Source organism: Lepidochelys kempii, chromosome 19 (genome assembly GCF_965140265.1).
Source record: "Lepidochelys kempii isolate rLepKem1 chromosome 19, rLepKem1.hap2, whole genome shotgun sequence".
NCBI classification, from domain to species: domain Eukaryota; kingdom Metazoa; phylum Chordata; order Testudines; family Cheloniidae; genus Lepidochelys; species Lepidochelys kempii.
This window is the reverse complement of record NC_133274.1, coordinates 9,004,368-9,022,028: the sequence shown is the minus strand read 5'-3', so window position 1 is coordinate 9,022,028 and position 17,661 is coordinate 9,004,368. Positions and strand designations below refer to the sequence as shown.

The window sequence follows — 17,661 nt, the reverse complement described above, 5'->3', positions numbered from 1 at the left end:
CAGCGCATGCGCTGTAAAACTAGCAACGAGAAGGAAGATGTTTCTTGCGCATGCGCCCCCAGGGCATGGTAGAAGGGTCGCGGGGGCCGCCCTTTCAATGCGCGGGCGTTTCTAGTTGGCGCATGGGCTTCAGGTTCTTCTGGCCTGGGTGGGGGAGAAAGGTCTCGTCCCGCCGCGCGTGCACGCTACTCTCCAGGTTGCATAACCGGCTGGCGGCGGCTCTCGAACGTTCTCGGTGCGGCTTAGTCTGGTAGTTGCGGTTGGAGTGAGTGCGCGCGCGCGCGCTGGCTGGTCCCGAGCGGCTCGCTCGCGCTCTGTCCGAGTCGCGAGGCGGCCGCGAGCGGATCGGGCTTGCGCTCCTGCCCCCCCCCCCCCGCGAGGGAAGCCGCGGCGCTAACAGCCGTTCGGGTGCCCAGCTCTCGCTGTGGGGGAGGCGGCTCGGTGGCTGCTGTGCGGTCCGGCGACCTCTCTGCCCCCCGCTATGGCGGTGACCCATGGAACAGGGCTGTCTCCCCAGGCGCCGCCACAGGCCAGGGTCGTGTGCGGGAGACCCGGCCAACTGGAGACGGTGCGTTGCCGCGGGGGAGGGGCTCTAAGGGATTTTCATGCGGGGTGTGGTGATGGGGGACGGCGGGTGTGGTGTGGAAGGAGGGGTCGGCTCGCGCCGGGGGGCGACGAGACGGGGGAAGGAGGGGTCGGCTCGCGCCGGGGGGCGACGAGACGGGGGGAAGGAGGGGTCGGCTCGCGCGGGGGGGGGGGGGGGGGGCGACGAGACGGGGGAAGGAGGGGTCGGCTCGCGCCGGGGGGGGGGGGCGACGAGACGGGGGAAGGAGGGGTCGGCTCGCGCCGGGGGGGGTCGGCTCGCGCCGGGGGGGGGGGAGGCGACGAGACGGGGGAAGGAGGGGTCGGCTCGCGCCGGGGGGGGGGGGAGGCGACGAGACGGGGGAAGGAGGGGTCGGCTCGCGCCGGGGGGGGGGGAGGCGACGAGACGGGGGAAGGAGGGGTCGGCTCGCGCCGGGGGGGGGGGGGAGGCGACGAGACGGGGGAAGGAGGGGTCGGCTCGCGCCGGGGGGGGGGGGAGGCGACGAGACGGGGGAAGGAGGGGTCGGCTCGCGCCGGGGGGGGGGGAGGCGACGAGACGGGGGAAGGAGGGGTCGGCTCGGCCGCGGGGGGGGGGGGGGGGAGGCGACGAGACGGGGGAAGGAGGGGTCGGCTCGCGCGGGGGGGGGGGGAAGGCGACGAGACGGGGGAAGGAGGGGTCGGCTCGCGCGGGGGGGGGGGGAAGGCGACGAGACGGGGGAAGGAGGGGTCGGCTCGCGGCGGGGGGGGGAAGGCGACGAGACGGGGGAAGGAGGGGTCGGCTCGCGCCGGGGGGGGGGGGGGGGCGACGAGACGGGGGAAGGAGGGGTCGGCTCGCGCCGGGGGGGGTCGGCTCGCGCCGGGGGGGGGGGGAGGCGACGAGACGGGGGAAGGAGGGGTCGGCTCGCGCCGGGGGGGGGGGGGGGGGGAGGCGACGAGACGGGGGAAGGAGGGGTCGGCTCGCGCCGGGGGGGGGGAGGCGACGAGACGGGGAAGGAGGGGTCGGCTCGCGCGGGGGGGGGGGGAGGCGACGAGACGGGGGAAGGAGGGGTCGGCTCGCGCCGGGGGGGGGGGGAGGCGACGAGACGGGGGAAGGAGGGGTCGGCTCGCGCCGGGGGGGGGGGGGGAGGCGACGAGACGGGGGAAGGAGGGGTCGGCTCGCGCCGGGGGGGGGGGGAGGCGACGAGACGGGGAAGGAGGGGTCGGCTCGCGCGGGGGGGGGGGGGAAGGCGACGAGACGGGGGAAGGAAGGGGTCGGCTCGCGCGGGGGGGGGGGGGAAGGCGACGAGACGGGGGAAGGAGGGGTCGGCTCGCGCCGGGGGGGGGGGGGAGGCGACGAGACGGGGGAAGGAGGGGTCGGCTCGCGCGGGGGGGGGGGGGGAGGCGACGAGACGGGGGGAAGGAGGGGTCGGCTCGCGCGGGGGGGGGGGGGGAGGCGACGAGACGGGGGAAGGAGGGGGTCGGCTCGCGCGGGGGGGGGGGGAGGCGACGAGACGGGGAAGGAGGGGGTCGGCTCGCGCGGGGGGGGGAGGCGACGAGACGGGGGAAGGAGGGGTCGGCTCGCGCGGGGGGGGGCGGCGATTGTTCGTGTGTTGGCTGACGCTCGCGTCTCTTGCAGGAGCCCCCAGGTGGTGTCCCACAGGAGCCCCCAGGTGGTGTCCCAAAGGAGCCAGGAGCAGCAGGGGCGTCCTGCGGCCCCCAACGGTAAGTGCCTATGGACCTCGTCTTCAGGAAATCCTCTCCTTTCATCTCGCAGTTAGGTAGGCTTGTTTCCGGGTCCCTAATGCCTTTGTTTTCTGCGCCCCAGCGTCCGACAGTGACTGTGCCCAGTTTGGGACAGCGCTGGTACCTTGCTCCCTGCCAATGGATGCACCCAAGTCCAGCAGTGGAGTAGGTCAGCTTTCCTGGCCGGTGGACTGAGCCTGTGTTTTGTACAACGCTGAAGATTTGTTGGTACTTGGAGATATGCCGTTCTCTGTAGACAGCACAGTGAGCTTAGCTGTCATTGCTCGGCTTCCTGTTTTAGGTGTGCGCTGTTTTGGAACTTGTGAGCTTGGCATTTATTTAAAGATAAGGTGGGATATGCCAACTGAATTTTTCATCTGTATATTAATAGTAAAGGAAATAAATGTAATTGACATTAAAGGTTTCATGCTTATCAGTAGTGTGTCTGAGAAAGTCTGAAGATTTGTTGGATAACTTTATGTATTCAGTGAACACTAAATGCAAATGCCAGGCTTGAATGGAGTTCCTTTAATCAGAAGACGGTGGCACAGTCACAGCAAAGCCAAGAGGGGATGTGAAAGGTGGAGATAGAGAAGTATTTATTCCCTAGAATGCAGTACCATTTTAATAACTCTAGAGATGAATAGAGACTGGGAGTGGATGGGTCATTACACAAAGTAAAACTATTTACCCATGTTTATCCCCCCCCCCCCCCCCCCGAAGTTCTTGTCAACTGCTGGAAATAGCCCACCTTGATTACCACTACAAAAAGTCCGTCGTCTCCCTCCCCCCCGCCGCTGGTATTAACTCATCTTAAGTGATCACCTCTCCTTACAGTGTGTATGATAACACCCATTGTTTCACATTCTCTGTGTATATAAATCTCCCCACTGTATTTTTCACTAAATGCATCCAATGAAGTGAGCTGTCGCTCATGAAAGCTTATGCTCAAATAAATGTGTTAGTCTCTAAGGTGCCACAAGTACTCCTTTTCTTTTTGCGGATACACGCTAACACGGCTGCTACTCTGAAACCTGTAGAACTAAAATGGCTGCTGGTATATAATGGCAGCCATCTTAGCCATTCATATTTAGTATTTTAAAATTACAAATACTATAAAATTTCTGGTATTTGCATACAAATTGATCTGTTCACGGGCATTACATTCATGGCAGTACAATTCACTGTAGTCAACTTTCTTTGAGGAAATGGCTATTTTGCAACAGAAATGCTTTTCTTTAGTTTAAAATGGTCCCCTGTAAACTGAAAATAGTTTGTTGGAACATCTGCACAAGTCATACAATGAAAATCTGCACTTCATTAACCTTAATGCCATGTAATTGTCTGCATGAGCAAATATATCTGCATATTAGCAGTGTGCTTTTGAGAGAGACTTTGGCCGCATTCTGAAACTATTAATTTATGAGAAGTATGTGTGATAAAGCTAGGAAGAAATTAACTAAAGGGAGAAAGCTGAAGCAGTAGATTAAACTGTCTAGGGCAGAAGGTAAAACTGCAAAATAGCTCTTGAACTTTTCACTTGTAGTTATTCTTAGTTTTGTGAATATAGTGGACACAAGTTTCAAGTTGGCCTTGGTTTGTGTTAGCAAAGAATAAATCTTAAATCAGTTTTTTTTTTTCTGAACAGGAACCGAGACTGGATGTTCTAGAACATCAGTCAAAACAGATACAATCTCCAAAGGCACTCTCACAGAAAAACGGCAGGCAAACAAAAAGACAGAGGATATGACAAATTACATGGATGATTTAACTCTAAGCTCACCAAAAGAGAGAGATTCTCGCTCAAAGTCCAAAACTAGTCAGGGCAGATCATCTTTAAAATCATCTAGCAGATCATCTTGTAGTTCACAATCTAGTTCAAGCACTTCAGCTTCCTCAAGGAGTTGGAGCAGGTCTCGAAGCAGATCAATATCACGAGCTAGTAGAAATGTTTCCAGAAGGTGTAGAAGATACTCAAGATCGTATTCCAGAAGTCGATCAAGATCACGCAGCCTTCAATACAGAGGAAGGTACCATCCTAGAACCTACAGGAGATGCTACCGTTCTCCTCCAAGGTATAGATCACGCAGCAGGTCCCGGTCTCATGGAAGACCATATTATAGAAGAGCTTTTTCAAGAAGCAGATCACGATCAAGAGGACGAAGATACTATGGATTTGGGAGAACCATATATCCTGAGGCTTACAGAAGTTGGAGAAGCAGATCACGAACAAGATCTCGAAGCGGAACACCTCTGCGCTTAAGTGAAAAAGGTATTTGCATTCTGTGAGTAGCAGCATATCTGCTTTGGAACATGGGTGGGAAGGAATAGAACTCAAGACTGACTTATTTGTAGACTTTTCCTATTGCTAGATTTATAGAGAATTTTAAAACTTGGGGGTGTAGTTCTGTCCTAAACTTCAACTGAAATCTGATTTGGATTGCTTATCCCTGTTTTATGTTCATTTTGGAATTGCCAATTTTATAAACTACAATTTAAAGTGGGTGGTATCTCCATAAATTTAAACTAGTTTGGGAACATAGTTTTTCCAAGGTATACTCACTTTGCACTGGACTCAGGGTTTATATTTTTGGGTTAGTCAGTACGCCATGATTACCCATACAGAAGATGTTTCTTCTTTTTTATGTAGAGAAGAGGGAACTCTTAGAAATTGCAAAGGCTAATGCTGCAAAAGCCCTGGGAACAGATAACATAGTCTTGCCAGCTAGCTTGAGAGTCTACAGCCTATCCAAAGAGACAAATGGTGGAAAATGCGGAAGTGAAGATTCTGCTGAGTCCACTGAGGTAATTATGAACGGGAGTAATCTTGATTTTTAAAGGTAAACTTTTTTCAGAACTACACTACTGATGCATGAAAAGCTGTGCTAGCCTTAATTTCTCATTGCGAAGTATCTTTAAATTTTTGTATACTAATTTTATTATGAAACAAAACATCCAAGTTTTTAAACTTATCAAAATGCCAAAAACCTTTCTCGATCTGCTAAAGCTGGAAGAATACCTTGGAATCTTAGTTGGTTGCTCTCCTGATTTGCCTACAGACTTTCCACTAGTCGTATGTTAGGAAGGAGAGAGAATTTCCAAGCCTAGTAGGGAAGTGCCAGTTACGTTGGCTGATGTGTGTTTTGCCCGAAAACAATTAGGCTCTTATTTGCCATAGCCTATTTAATAGGCTTTTGTAAAGATTAAACTCTGCTTGATAACTGTCATATAGTCTTTTCATATGCATCAAATTGTTCCCAGAAATTCCATGCCCGGACCCCAAATGCATTTTACATGCTGTATTTCTGTCTTATAGAAATCATGAATATGGTCTCCAGACATTGATGAAGAAAATCTGGTGGTAATTAAGGAACTTGTGGGCTCTAGCTTCTGTGAATTAGGGGAGGGAAAAGAGAGAACTTAATCAGGTTATCAAATTCGTTTTGCACTAGAAATCTGTTTAATGTTTGTTACATCTGGTCAGATGCACACCTACAATAGTAACTACATAGCAATAGCTTATACCAAACTTGTATTTCAAAATTAAAGAAAGTAAACTTAGTAAGGGTTTCTTGGACAACTAAATAAATGGCACAGGTGTCCCTTTCATAATGTATGTAATATATTCCAGATGTTGAGAGATTACAGAAGAAGAGGCCTGCATCATTTGCAGATAAGTTTATTGTCCTTCTCCAAAGCTCTGCAGGGTGGATATGCAGAGTTTATATACAACTGGCTGTAACGTTCCATTTCACTTTATGAAGTCCATGCTTACAATAAATTCCCTAGTTAAAGCTAAAACATGGGCATGGATATAAGGTTGTACATTGGGAAATGTTTAGTATTTCTGTCAATATAATTGTCAATTTGAGTTTTCAACACTGATCTGTATGTGCATTCTATACTTTACAGTTTAAAGCCACTATTGATCTAAATAGTTGAGGCAAAACTTACACTAGAATATTCACATACTCAAGTGAGTTTCCTTAATTCACATGGAATGTGAGAACCTGTTTAAACTGTGCGCCTTCTCCTGTAGCAATCCAGAAGACTAACAGAAGACTTAACCAAAAGTGGAACTGAGGGATCTCCTGCAGTGAAAGGCTTATCTTTCAGCCCTAATGTAAGTGTACATTTCTAAGATAGGAAATATTGATTTCCAACTTATTCTTTCACATTTGTAGTATATTCTACCTAACCTTGGAATTAAATTGGGTTCAATTTACTGCCCTCTTTAATAGTCCTCCATGTATAATATAGTTAGTTAATTCAAGAGAAATGTGCAGTGTAGGGATATATAGTCACTGAGTTTAGGCTCTCTGGAGGCAAGAGCACTTAAAAGTAAGCAATAGATTTGGGAGCTGTAGTGTTGTGGATCTTCCAATGTGTACGGCTGGTCACTCAGGTAATCAGAAGTTAATGAAAAGCAAGTTTGGCTTTAAATCTGGATTATGTAGCAAGCATCATTCTCATCTTCATAAATACAAAGTTGTGCTATGGCAATTTAAAATTAAAAATGCAAGCTTTCAGTGAAGCTTTTTATTTCTAATTTCTTTAACTGTGTGTACTGATTCCAGTGTTCCTGAATTCATTCTAAAAAATCTGGCTTTCATAAACTACAGATAGTGTCGTCTTGGTTTTTTTAAAGCTGTAGGTAAAAATTGTGGACACTTCTCATATTTCATTCTTTAAAAAAAGTAAATTCTTTTTCCAGGACACAATGGCAAAGCCAATACTCCAGAAACCAGCAAGTCTCTGTTAAAGAGACAGCAGTATCCTTGGGGAAAAGAAGATACAAAGAGAAATCCTTATGGGCAATTGGCTCCTATGAAGGAGGAAAACAGCTTATTTTTTAACTTTTCACTTAAAAGTGCACCCTTCCGAGCACGCTAGCACCTTTCACTTACTGTGCTGTGAACTATTGGCATTATGCATTACTTACTTCAGTGAGGTCTGAAATCCTCTTATCAGGTTGAGTATTTTTGTAAATAAGTATTTAAAGATGTTAATTCTGACCTGTTAGATTTCTTTTCCAGATATGAAAATACAGCACAATGGCCCAGAAACTACAAGTGGGAATCTTAGGTATATATTTGTAAATGCTTTTGTGTGTCACTATAATGGAGTAGAAATTACAGGTGGGTAACTTTTTCTCAGTGTTACTTTAGCAGCCACTGGTCTGAACATTTGTAATGCATTGATTTGTTTAAAACCTGTTTTGTACTTGTTTCAAATAGTTGAACTATGGTAGCAAGTTCTTTAAGGCCCTATGTAATAATTCAGTTGAACTGTGAAGTTGTCCTCTTGGCTTCTAGTCTGAGCCTGTAGGTGTAAACTGGCACATTTAGCTGTAAGTGAATGATGAAGTACTAAAGAACAAATATGAAACAATCAGATGCTAACAATAGACTTCAGATGTTGGAGCAACTTGATTTCAAGTTGAAAATGTTAAATGCTTATCCTAATCTGAGTGATTCTCTGAAATAGGCTTTCTTAAACCTCTGTGCAGATGTTTGCAGTATGATTGTATGATTGCCATGCAGGAATCCTTGCTCAATTATGGCTCAGTCATGCATGCTAATCTTAAGGAAACAGAGTTCTACTATATGTTGCTTTCTATTTGGTCTTCTTAAATTCTGACACTTAAATTAAGCGCAGTTCTTCTTGTTGGTGATGTATTTAAAACAGGCCTTGAACTAAATCACCACCACTAAAATCTAAAATGGTAATCATAAAACTTGCTCAGATCCCCTGGACTTCAAAGCAGTGAGGATAGTTAAGAAGTTTACGTTATCCTAATTTGTTTCCAGTCCTGGTCCTATACCAGTGATCTACACATGCCAGCTTGACACTTGAAACATTGATGTATAAAGTGTACAGTAACTTCACGTTATGCCCCTCAGCAGTTCTCAATTTCCACTGCTTGAAGATAAGTGTGTGATTAAGTAATATATTTCTTAGAGCTTATGGGTATTTCATAACTGGGATTGTTTTGGTGGGGGAGACTTACTAAACTGGAATTCATGTAAATGGTTTGCACAATAAAACTTGTACTGAATAACTTTGGTGTAGAATTTTTTTTTTTTTTTACAGTTTAACATGTACTCTTTCCCTACCCTAATAGTAGCTGTTGCTTTATCTAGGCAGTGCAAACAAGCGGTCGTCTGTTGCTTTTCCCTTGGCTGACCAATGCTTAGGCTATGGAAAGACTAGTGTTCTACAAGGAGAAATATCCCACTGCTGTTGTCTTGGTTGGGGGAAGAAATATCTTGGAACAAAACAATATGCCTTCACTCACATTCTACAATGAGTAGCCAGAAGAAAGAATACTTAACTTCTACATACGGTGTAGGAGGAGCAGCTCTAGTGTACCTCCCACCCGTGGAAGCCACAGAAATAAAAGCAATTCATAATGTAGAACAATGGCAAAATCAGTCATTGCTTTAAAGTATTACAACTTAATACAGGCTGTAATATTTTCTAGGTTAGACTAGGTGATGATTCCTTTTGGCCTCCAGTCTGGCTTTTTAAAACAAGTGAAGTAGTAAGGTGAATGGCAAAAAGCAGGTTCACTTGGTGTTCAGCTTACCTACTGCTCTGAAGGCAAAACTAGTAATTCATTTAATAATAATAAAAAAAGCATGTTTAGGCCACACTGTAGCACTAGCTAAAGGGGTGTGAGTAGTAGTGCTCCCTAAAGTGCTGCACTGTAACCATGTCTGTATTGTTTGCACAGGGGCAACTTTTAAAGTTCACATCTTTAGTGTCCACAGGGGGATTTCAGCATGGTACTGGTGAGCAGTGTTCTTCATACAGCTGTTAAGCCACACTCTAGTGCTCACTAAAGTGCTGAACTGTAATTCCCCCTGTGAGCACTCAAGATGTGAACTTAAAGGGACCTTTAAATTCATACCGCCATTGTTTGTGCAGGGTGATTTAGTGCAGCAGTTTGGGGAACACTGCTAGTCACACCCCTTAGACCAGGGGTAGTCTATTTTTTGTCAAGGTCCAAACACGAGAGAAACAAAAAAATCCACCAATAAGTAAACCTTTTAGAGTCCAATCAAAAGCAACTGGCTGTCTGAACTTGGCTCATGGCCATGCTGCAGCATGGTGTAGATGTACCCAGGGCCTGCTCTCGCTGCCAAAAGAAGCGATGAGACCTCAAGAGCAACACTTAAACAGAGGCTCCTGGTGTCTAGGTGTACATTCTGTCACCATCAAGTTTTAAGGGTTCTTCCTTCTCAGGTGGAAACTTACTGGTCAGCAGCTTTTGACAACCACTCTAGAATAGTGAAAAGAAACAAAGGGTGGAAAAAAGGGCTGTCAGGGTGGGCTGATTGTTATAAACATGCTACTATACAGCAGCAGTAGAGCAATGATGCAGCTTGTGGAAACAAAGTCCAGTTCCACAACAGTGAGTGTAAATCAGCAGTATCTCAGTTTAGACCACCTGAGACAGGCCTGAAATACAGTTAAACCTGCAGCATGGTTGAAACAAAAGTATTACTGTACAATTGCTTTCATACAATACAAACTTAAAAATGAATTTTCTGTCTGAAACAGCCACTATGTCAAGTAGCATAGATTTCCAATATCTTGTTGCAGAGCACACACGGTCTTACGTCCAGAGCCACCCTCCCCTCCCATCATCAAACCCTTTCCAAGGGGAAAAAGACAAGTTCTGCTTCTGTTGAGCCAACAAGTCAAAAGAAACAGCCACCTCCCCCATGAGGATGTGAAGTCTTGCTGCTTTGGCAGCCTGCAGAGCTGGTATAGGTTTAGGTCTAGCTGAAGAGCTTTTTTATATACACAGCACCTGCTCATTTTAATCCTAGCATGGTAGGGGAGAAGATACAATTCTAATGAGCTTAAGGGAGGCAGTATTTTTGCCCTTATGCAACATAGGAAAACTGGGAACATCTCAATTTTAATTGCATAAAAGACTAGCAAAATCCAAGGTTACATATTTGCTACACACTAAGGATATCTCAATCTGATTTTTACTCTCTCCTGCCCTCTCCCCCCCCCCCCCCAAAAAAAAAAAAAAGAGAAACTATGGGTTAAGTTTGACCTTGAAGGATCCTACACATTAGCATGGAAGAAACACCAAACATGTCAGGCATGGAGTTCCGTTTAGTTCATTTTTTTTAATGGTCACAACCACTTACAAAATCAATCAAAACAAAAACTGCATTTCTGTAACTGCAGGGTATGATCTGAGTAACAACCCCTTTGAGGTTTGCTAAATTGACACAAACCAGCCACCTTTGGAAGGGCAAGCTATGTACAGCTATGATAGCTACTATCATTCAAACATTTATGCAATACCCACTATTGGATTTTAAAAAAAAGTCTCTTCCCCAAGTTGTCATTTTAGTATTAAAAGTCTCTGGCAAAGTTTATATTTGCACAATTAGCATGTTGATACAGTTTTTAGGCCTTTCTGCAAAATATGCCAAGCTTATACTGAACAATTTCTTTGTAGAACTGTGCCTCTCTTGGGATGTGAAAGTTTAGACAGCTGTTCCTCTCTCCAAGTTCTGTTTAATTTCTGCTGTATATTTCCCATAGAACCTTTCCGCCTTCTTATTGAATTTGGCATTTCTCTCATTAATGTAATCAATATCCGCATCATCATTATAAGCACGTCGCCGACTGTATTTTTCACGTTTTTCAATTCTATAAGAGAATTACATTAACATTTTCAGACCCCTGATGTATAAACAACTTTTAGTTCTTAGAATGAATACACTCCTATATCTACAGTAAAAGTCATCGCTATTAAAACTAAGTGGAAATTACATACACCGCTGGATGTATTTCCTCTGTGAAAATGATTGGTATTTGTATTACTTGCCTGTTTTGCTCCCACTGGAAACTGCCAGTTAATAGCAGAAAGGGGGTTAGATGTTGCTTACGCCTGTAAATGTAATTTTTCCCCTTTGGGTCCTAATCCTGCAGGATGCTGAACACCCTCAACTCCTATTGTTGATGGCATTAAAGCACCTAACAGAATTGGGCCATGAATATCCTATCCTTGAATTTTTACACTTGGAAGGCTATATACCCACACAAAATGTGAAATCAAAGCATAAGTACTCAGAAAAAAATTAAGGCTTAAATTGTAGTTCTTAAAGTGAAATGAAGAGGAGAGTGCCTACACTTTAGTCAATCTCACAAGAAAATGAATAATTAAGTGAAAACACAATTTTTTCCTATTTTAGAGGGTATCTTCAGATGAATTTTAGGTACTTGGTCAGAGAATATTAAAGTTGCTGTAGTTTTAAAGGAAATAAGTGGGGATACTGCTTTTTTCTATGCTTAAGAGATGACAGGAGAAGAAAAGTTGATGGGGAATAGCACTATTTTTTGTTCCCATTAGGATGAGAAAACACATTTTCATTACATTTTATTAGAATCTGATGTCCAGTGACCATGCCCATTATATTCATCATGAACAGTTAAAGCAAGACTACTAATTATGATTTAACAAATGTACGTTAGGATAAATATACCAAGGCATTCCACTATCTTTTTAGTCTTCTAACATGATTGTTGGACATCACCAATATTTTCTAAATCGCTACGGACTGGTGCCAGGATTTTGCTTCAAAATACTTTCTGATGTGCCTAATGAAAATCAACATGTAAAATAAAATAGGCATGGAAGAATGTGTTGCTGCACAATAGATGCCTAATACATACAGAATAGCATAAAAATCCTGGAGAGAGAGACTAGTGTACAGATTCATAAATAGGGCAGGCTATACTGACTGTATATTTAAATACACATCTTTATGTAGAAGTTACCAGACACCACAAGTTATGCTCACACGACAGCAAACAAAATAGTAAAAGCACCACGTGTTATGAATGCAATGGTTTGAGATAATTAGGACCATTTTATTACTTACTGTTTTTCAAGATCTGTAACCATTCTATCAACCCCTTCTTTACATGGTACATGAGTTCCATGAAGAAGACTGTTTGCTGTTGGATACAATTCTTCTCCGCTGAATGAGAAAGAGGTAAACAGTAGAAAAACAAACTTTGATTTGTCAAATTACTGATTTTCTGTACGTAACAACTGTTTTATCAAAATAGAACTGGGACATGATAGAGAACATGAACTAGCATATTACAAGTTACACATCTACAGCATCACCCAGGATATGACTGTTATGGGACCTTGACAGAAGATCATTTGTATTGCAATGCACATAAAAGAACAGATAAGATGAAATATGTTTGAATTACATGAATTGAAAAGAATTTTCAGCCATTTTAGACACTAGTTCATCAAAACAATTCATATTTACAGGTAATGTCATTAAAAAAAAGAACGTGGGTCTGCCAAAAAGAGAAACTTACTTTTCTTCTCTTAGCTTTTCATATTTTTCCATGTCAGGTTTGATCTGCTTAGTTAACCTCTGATACTGGCGCAACTGAGCAGCTGCATAATCTTTAGAATAAAATGGACTGCAATTAACAGAAGACCTTTTCTGTGTGGCTCAAGTTTTAGTGAAAACATATGAAAGAAAAAGATTAAAAATTTGTATCCCGCTACCCAAGCCCTGAAAAAATAAATAAAATTAAATTGTTTACCTGAAAATCCTAGATCCGGATTTTTTCTCTTCTTTTTCCTTTCCCATCTTTCTGCATCCTCAGCACTGATTTCTAACAACTTCACCCGGTCATAATCTTCTCCTTTAGCAGCACATTCCTATATAAATACAAGCAATTCTTAAGATTTTAAAACATAACAAAAAAGCAGCAGACAATTAAACAAGTTTAGTAGATTACAGATATTTTTCTAATTTTATTTACACTGTAAATTTGATATTAGACAATCTCACCAAGGATCCCAGTCTGATGCTTGATGATTTGAAAAAGTTTTTATATACACCTATATCAATATCAGTAGCTCTCAAAAGCCCTGATTTCGGATCAGAGTCCTATTGTGGTAGGCACTGTACACACATCCAAGAAGAGACAGTCCCTACCCAGAGGTACTAAACTCCGGATCCTGCAGAGATTTATGCTCATGCTTAACGTAATGCACTACTTGTAGTTGTACTGAAGTCAATGCGACTATTCACAGCACATAGTGTTAAAATCTTTGCAGGATAGTGTCCTAAAATGGAAGGTTATGATTGCAATCAACGTTTACACGTGTTATACCTTCTTCTTTTCCTCAACTTTCAGTTCCCATTCCAGTCGAGCCTTTTTTGCCTCCCAGTTTGCCGGCAACTTAAGTCTTTTATCTTCTTCCACAACTTCCTGGTGATTTAGCTTGCGAGCTTCATTCTAGGAAGAAAAGTTTGTCACTGAACTCACAGAAAATGGCAATATACAATCATAAAAGTTAGAAAGCAGAAGAAGCCTATTAAATAATTGAGTCCACCCACTTGCAGCAGCAGGTTCTCATATTCCCCTGCCCCCCACAAAAGCATCAGTTATTAAAAACAGATTAATTTTTTAAAATAAAGTTAATGTTTAAAATCAAATTTACACAAGTTAAGAGGGAAGGTACTGTACATCTGGGGTCAGGCTTGGGTTATGGGGCATTGCAAGTATCAGTTACAAGGTATTTAAAAAGAAAAGAAGTACTTATGGCACCTTAGAGACTAACAAATTTATTTGAGCCTAAGCTTTCGTGAGCTACAGCTCACTTCATCAGATGCATCCGCTGAAGTGAGCTGTAGCTCACGAAAGTTTATGCTCAAATAAATTTGTTAGTCTCTAAGGTGCCACAAGTACTCCTTTTCTTTTTGCGAATACAGACTAACACGGCTGCTACTCTGAAACAAGGTATTTAAAGATATTTAAATTAATGCAGTTACTTTAGAGGAGTTTGACATTACTTTCATCCCCCCCACATGAATTTTGTGTAACAGAGAGTGACAAGATAAGTGTCCCATTGACCTTCTTGGCACACAGAAAAGGAACGTTCAGAACATTTTGTAAAACTGTTTTAGGTTCTCCGATAAAAGCATTTTTGTCTAACCCTGAGAAAAACCTTATTGTCTCCCCCAGTATATGATTTTCCAGGTGAGAATTCAGAGGAATTAAATATTAGAATTTATTTTTGTTTGTGGAATTTTGCATGGTGATGATTAGGATCCCACCCCCAGTTTTAATTTAGAACTTTAAGGACCTGTTACAGTTTTGGTTTTAAAGGTACCTTCAGATAATTGCTGCAAAAAGAAGCCTGTGGCTCAGTTACCCCAAACTGCAAACAAAACCCGGCTATGAGCACGACTGGTCTACCGTCATGGCCGTTTGGCAGCCCAGGCTGTATTACCCTTTTCATATGGAGCTCTCTGAACTTCCTCAACCTCTCCTCCCTCTTCTGGGCAGCCAGCTCCTCAGCTGCAGTGGGCGCCGATTCTTCGTCGGAGCTGGCAGAAGAGGCCTAGAACGTCAAACGCGAATTATCTGATTTTATTTTAAAAAGGGAGGTTTGACTGCATGGCTGGAGCGCACAATGTTTTGAACCAAGGTATTAGAGAGACACTTCCACCGTCTCCCTCCACACCCCCCCCCCCCACAACCATGACCTCCAACCTACCCCCATACTCTATCCCATACCTACCCCACCCCTCACCATCCCACTCATTCCCCCGATACAGCCCCTGACCCACAGAGCCTCCATCCCCAGCGATATCCGCCCTCTCCAGGCGCGACGCCTCCCCTCTGCCCCCCCCGCCAGCGGCCTTCTCGATCCCTCGCCCTTAGGAAGCGCTGTCCGGCCCCTCACCCCTCCGCGCGGGGCTGCAGCCCCCTCCGCCGCCATCCGCTCTGCGTAGCCAATACAAGCGGCCAGTCCCTGCTTGACTTCCGGCTTTCTCAAGTCGCATCCGGCCCACGGAGGAAGTGACGTTGATGCCCCGGCCTGCGTGAGACTCTAGAGCCCCCTGTCCTCGGTCAGAGCGCCCTCTGCAGCCAGGAGGAAGCAGGGGCAGGGGCTAGAAGGGCAGGTCCTGAAGCTGGGGATGGGGTGGGAAGGGGGGACAACACACAGAGAAGAAGAGGGGGCAGAGCAGGAAAGAGCCTAGGGACAGGGGGGCCGGGGAGAATCCCTCCCATTGCGTTCATAGTGGCTGGAAGAGCCGTCCCCTGTTGGAGGGGGTGACCCTGGAACTCCCAGACCAACCAGGGAGAGCCCCCCACAGGTACGGGGGAAACCCACGGCCATCCAATCCCATGGCGCCCTGCGCTGCCCTTTCAAGCTGGGCGCACCTCAACGGCGGCCATCAGAACCGCAGGCCACGCTTGGAAGTTTGGGCCTGGGAGACTTGTCCAAGGCCGCACAGCAAGTGAATGGGAGAGTCAGGGTCAGAACGTGGCAATTCCTGCTTCAGCCCATTAGAGATGGAGTCTTGCTCGCAGTGGGCAGCTGATTGTGCCTAGACACGTCACACCTGTGGTCCTGCTTCCCTCTTTGGGAGCAGTGACTTTTGCATCTCATCAGTGGGTTTCTTCTTGCGGCCAGGTCCCTGTAGGAGATGGCAAATGGGATGTAGGGCTGCACATACCTATCAGACAGCCTGCCTTGAATATGCAAGACAAGCACAGTTGGGTAACACTTTACAAACAAACAAGATGACCAGCCTTCTCTTCTGTGCAAGCTTTATCCAGGACAAATGACTTGAAACAACCTAAGTGACCTAATGAAAAAGTACTATTAGAATAGAATTGAATTCCACTTTGAACCATAAAAATGTCATTTCCAATAGTACCAGGAAAGCATCCATCTTTATAACTGCCTGCCTGATATTTTGAAGAGACTTTAAGTCCTGTAGCTTTTAAGGCTATCCATCTGCAAGCTTCCCCTTGACAGTACTCTACCAGGTATTAGTGACTAATTGATGTATTACAACTATTGACTTGCCCCCAAAATAGCCACCACATAGTACCTACTTTTGTACCAGCAGCCTCCAGATGAAAGCATCTGTATCTCATTACAAATACTGCCTGACCCATCCAGTCTGTAAACATAAGAAACAGTTGATATAGTTACTTTGGCTTGTTCAGCTTGCAACTCCTCTAAAATATAAACATCCTTAAAAAACATAGGGCCAGATCCTCAACTGGTGGAGATCAAGGTAGCTTCATTCATTTATAGCAGCTGAGACTCTGGCCCATAAATGCAAGACACTTTATGATACGTAGTCAATAACTTAGAGAACTGTGCAAGTTTATAGAAAACAGAGAATAACCAGCACAAAGTTAGAGAGGAGAGAATGGTAGCCTAGATATGACAGTGATCAGCACAGTGATAAGAACCTAGACAGATAAATGGCCCATGTGAAAAACTATAATATTCATAGTAATTGTTCCAGATTCTTATAGTTGCTATAACAATACTTAGTTCTTACAACAGTACTGTGAACTGTAGTGCTTATTTGCAATCTGTAGATTAGCTTTATCAGGGAGGGGAGAAATGGAACCTAAAGGCAACGTACAGGGTGAAGGAGGGAGAAGATGGGGCATGGCAGTAGAAAGATGACAAAGCTGGGTCCTGGAAAGCAAAGAGAAATCCTTCAATTTCCCACTGGTTTCAACAGAATTATATTACTATTTAACAGCTGTTTTAGGTCCCTGTAGTGGTGCTTAGGGGAAAGAGCCACTTTCCAAGTCCCTAGTGGGGGAAAATGACAAAAACTCCCAACAGCTTTTAATGCTGTTTTTTATACAATGGCCTGACCTCCGCTATTCTAGAAGTGTTTGCTTTTTGTTAGTCTCCAAGTGCTGGCAATATTTTAACTCTGAAAATACAGCCCCAAAGAGATGTATTAACTCCTCTAAGGAAAGGTTCTGCCCCAAAGAAACCTATACAAAAAGCTTTTCAAAATCAGATGGCTTGTGCAAACAGCTCCACCTTCCTAAGGACTAGCAGCAACCCGGTGCTGTATCAGCAGGATCCATGCCCATGATATGCTCAGCAGACAATCGCATGGGCTTCAAACCAGTGGAACCAGTTAATACCTAGCTACTCTTTATCTTTAGATAAGCATTCATGGTCAGCAGCCAAGGCAACCCCTTAACAGGCCAGCATGCCAACTCCAGCACCTGCAAACAGCAATCCAATAAATCAGCATGTGCTGTCCAGCATACTAAAGAGTCACCAGTCAATGAGTGCATGCAGCTCACAAAGAACTCTACAAAAGCCCAACATGTACAGCCCAGCGTTCAGGAGTAACCCTACAAAAACAAACGAGTATTACCCAACCAAAGGAGGGAAATGCTCAGCAGAGAAATAAGTTTCTGTTTAAAAATTCCCAAGGCAACACATAAAGCTATCTAAAAAAGCCACCTCTCCCTGGGGAGTGATCAGTCACTGGGATTTTG

At 44.9% G+C, this 17,661-nt stretch overlaps 2 protein-coding genes across 8 annotated transcripts; one reads left to right on the top strand and one right to left on the bottom strand.

Moving 5' to 3' along the window:
- Window positions 1–147: 147 nt before the first annotated feature.
- Window positions 148–8,365, top strand: RSRP1 (arginine and serine rich protein 1). Of its 6 annotated transcripts, none has more exons than XM_073317513.1 (6): window positions 148–235; window positions 2,198–2,283; window positions 3,953–4,576; window positions 4,955–5,109; window positions 6,344–6,427; window positions 7,019–8,365. In XM_073317513.1, exons 3-6 carry the CDS (start codon window positions 4,051–4,053, stop codon window positions 7,064–7,066), a joined length of 813 nt encoding a protein of 270 aa, XP_073173614.1. In that variant the 5' UTR covers window positions 148–235; window positions 2,198–2,283; window positions 3,953–4,050; the 3' UTR covers window positions 7,067–8,365. The 6 variants fall into 6 exon arrangements, with proteins under 6 accessions (XP_073173614.1, XP_073173615.1, XP_073173619.1 ...); XM_073317514.1 differs by having other exon boundaries at window positions 168–235; window positions 2,222–2,283; XM_073317518.1 differs by having other exon boundaries at window positions 217–235; window positions 2,222–2,339.
- Window positions 8,366–10,434: 2,069 nt separating this feature from the next.
- On the bottom strand, window positions 10,435–15,163 carry SYF2 (SYF2 pre-mRNA splicing factor). Of its 2 annotated transcripts, XM_073317519.1 has the most exons (7): window positions 15,068–15,163; window positions 14,612–14,722; window positions 13,489–13,614; window positions 12,913–13,030; window positions 12,679–12,769; window positions 12,222–12,320; window positions 10,435–10,986 (listed from the first exon to the last, which is right to left on the bottom strand). In XM_073317519.1, exons 1-7 carry the CDS (start codon window positions 15,101–15,103, stop codon window positions 10,821–10,823), a joined length of 747 nt encoding a protein of 248 aa, XP_073173620.1. In that variant the 5' UTR covers window positions 15,104–15,163; the 3' UTR covers window positions 10,435–10,820. The 2 variants fall into 2 exon arrangements, with proteins under 2 accessions (XP_073173620.1, XP_073173622.1); XM_073317521.1 differs by lacking the exon at window positions 12,679–12,769.
- Between the last annotated feature and the right edge of the window lie 2,498 nt (window positions 15,164–17,661).

What these genes read in the sequence shown, in the direction of transcription:
- SYF2 (XM_073317519.1), bottom strand. Translation starts at nt 15,103, where the DNA reads ATGGCGGCGGAGGGGGCTGCAGCCCCGCGCGGAGGG. An exon ending in GAAAAGCTAAGAGAAGAAAA is followed by an intron (nt 12,321 to 12,678) that starts GTAAGTTTCTCT and finishes TTTCTCATTCAG; the next exon opens with CGGAGAAGAATTGTATCCAA. An exon ending in GTTACAGATCTTGAAAAACA is followed by an intron (nt 10,987 to 12,221) that starts GTAAGTAATAAA and finishes ATTCTCTTATAG; the next exon opens with AATTGAAAAACGTGAAAAAT.
- RSRP1 (XM_073317515.1), top strand. Translation starts at nt 495, where the DNA reads ATGGAACAGGGCTGTCTCCCCAGGCGCCGCCACAGGCCAGGGTCGTGT. An exon ending in GACCCGGCCAACTGGAGACG is followed by an intron (nt 569 to 2,197) that starts GTGCGTTGCCGC and finishes CGTCTCTTGCAG; the next exon opens with GAGCCCCCAGGTGGTGTCCC. An exon ending in GCTTATCTTTCAGCCCTAAT is followed by an intron (nt 6,428 to 7,018) that starts GTAAGTGTACAT and finishes TTCTTTTTCCAG; the next exon opens with GACACAATGGCAAAGCCAAT.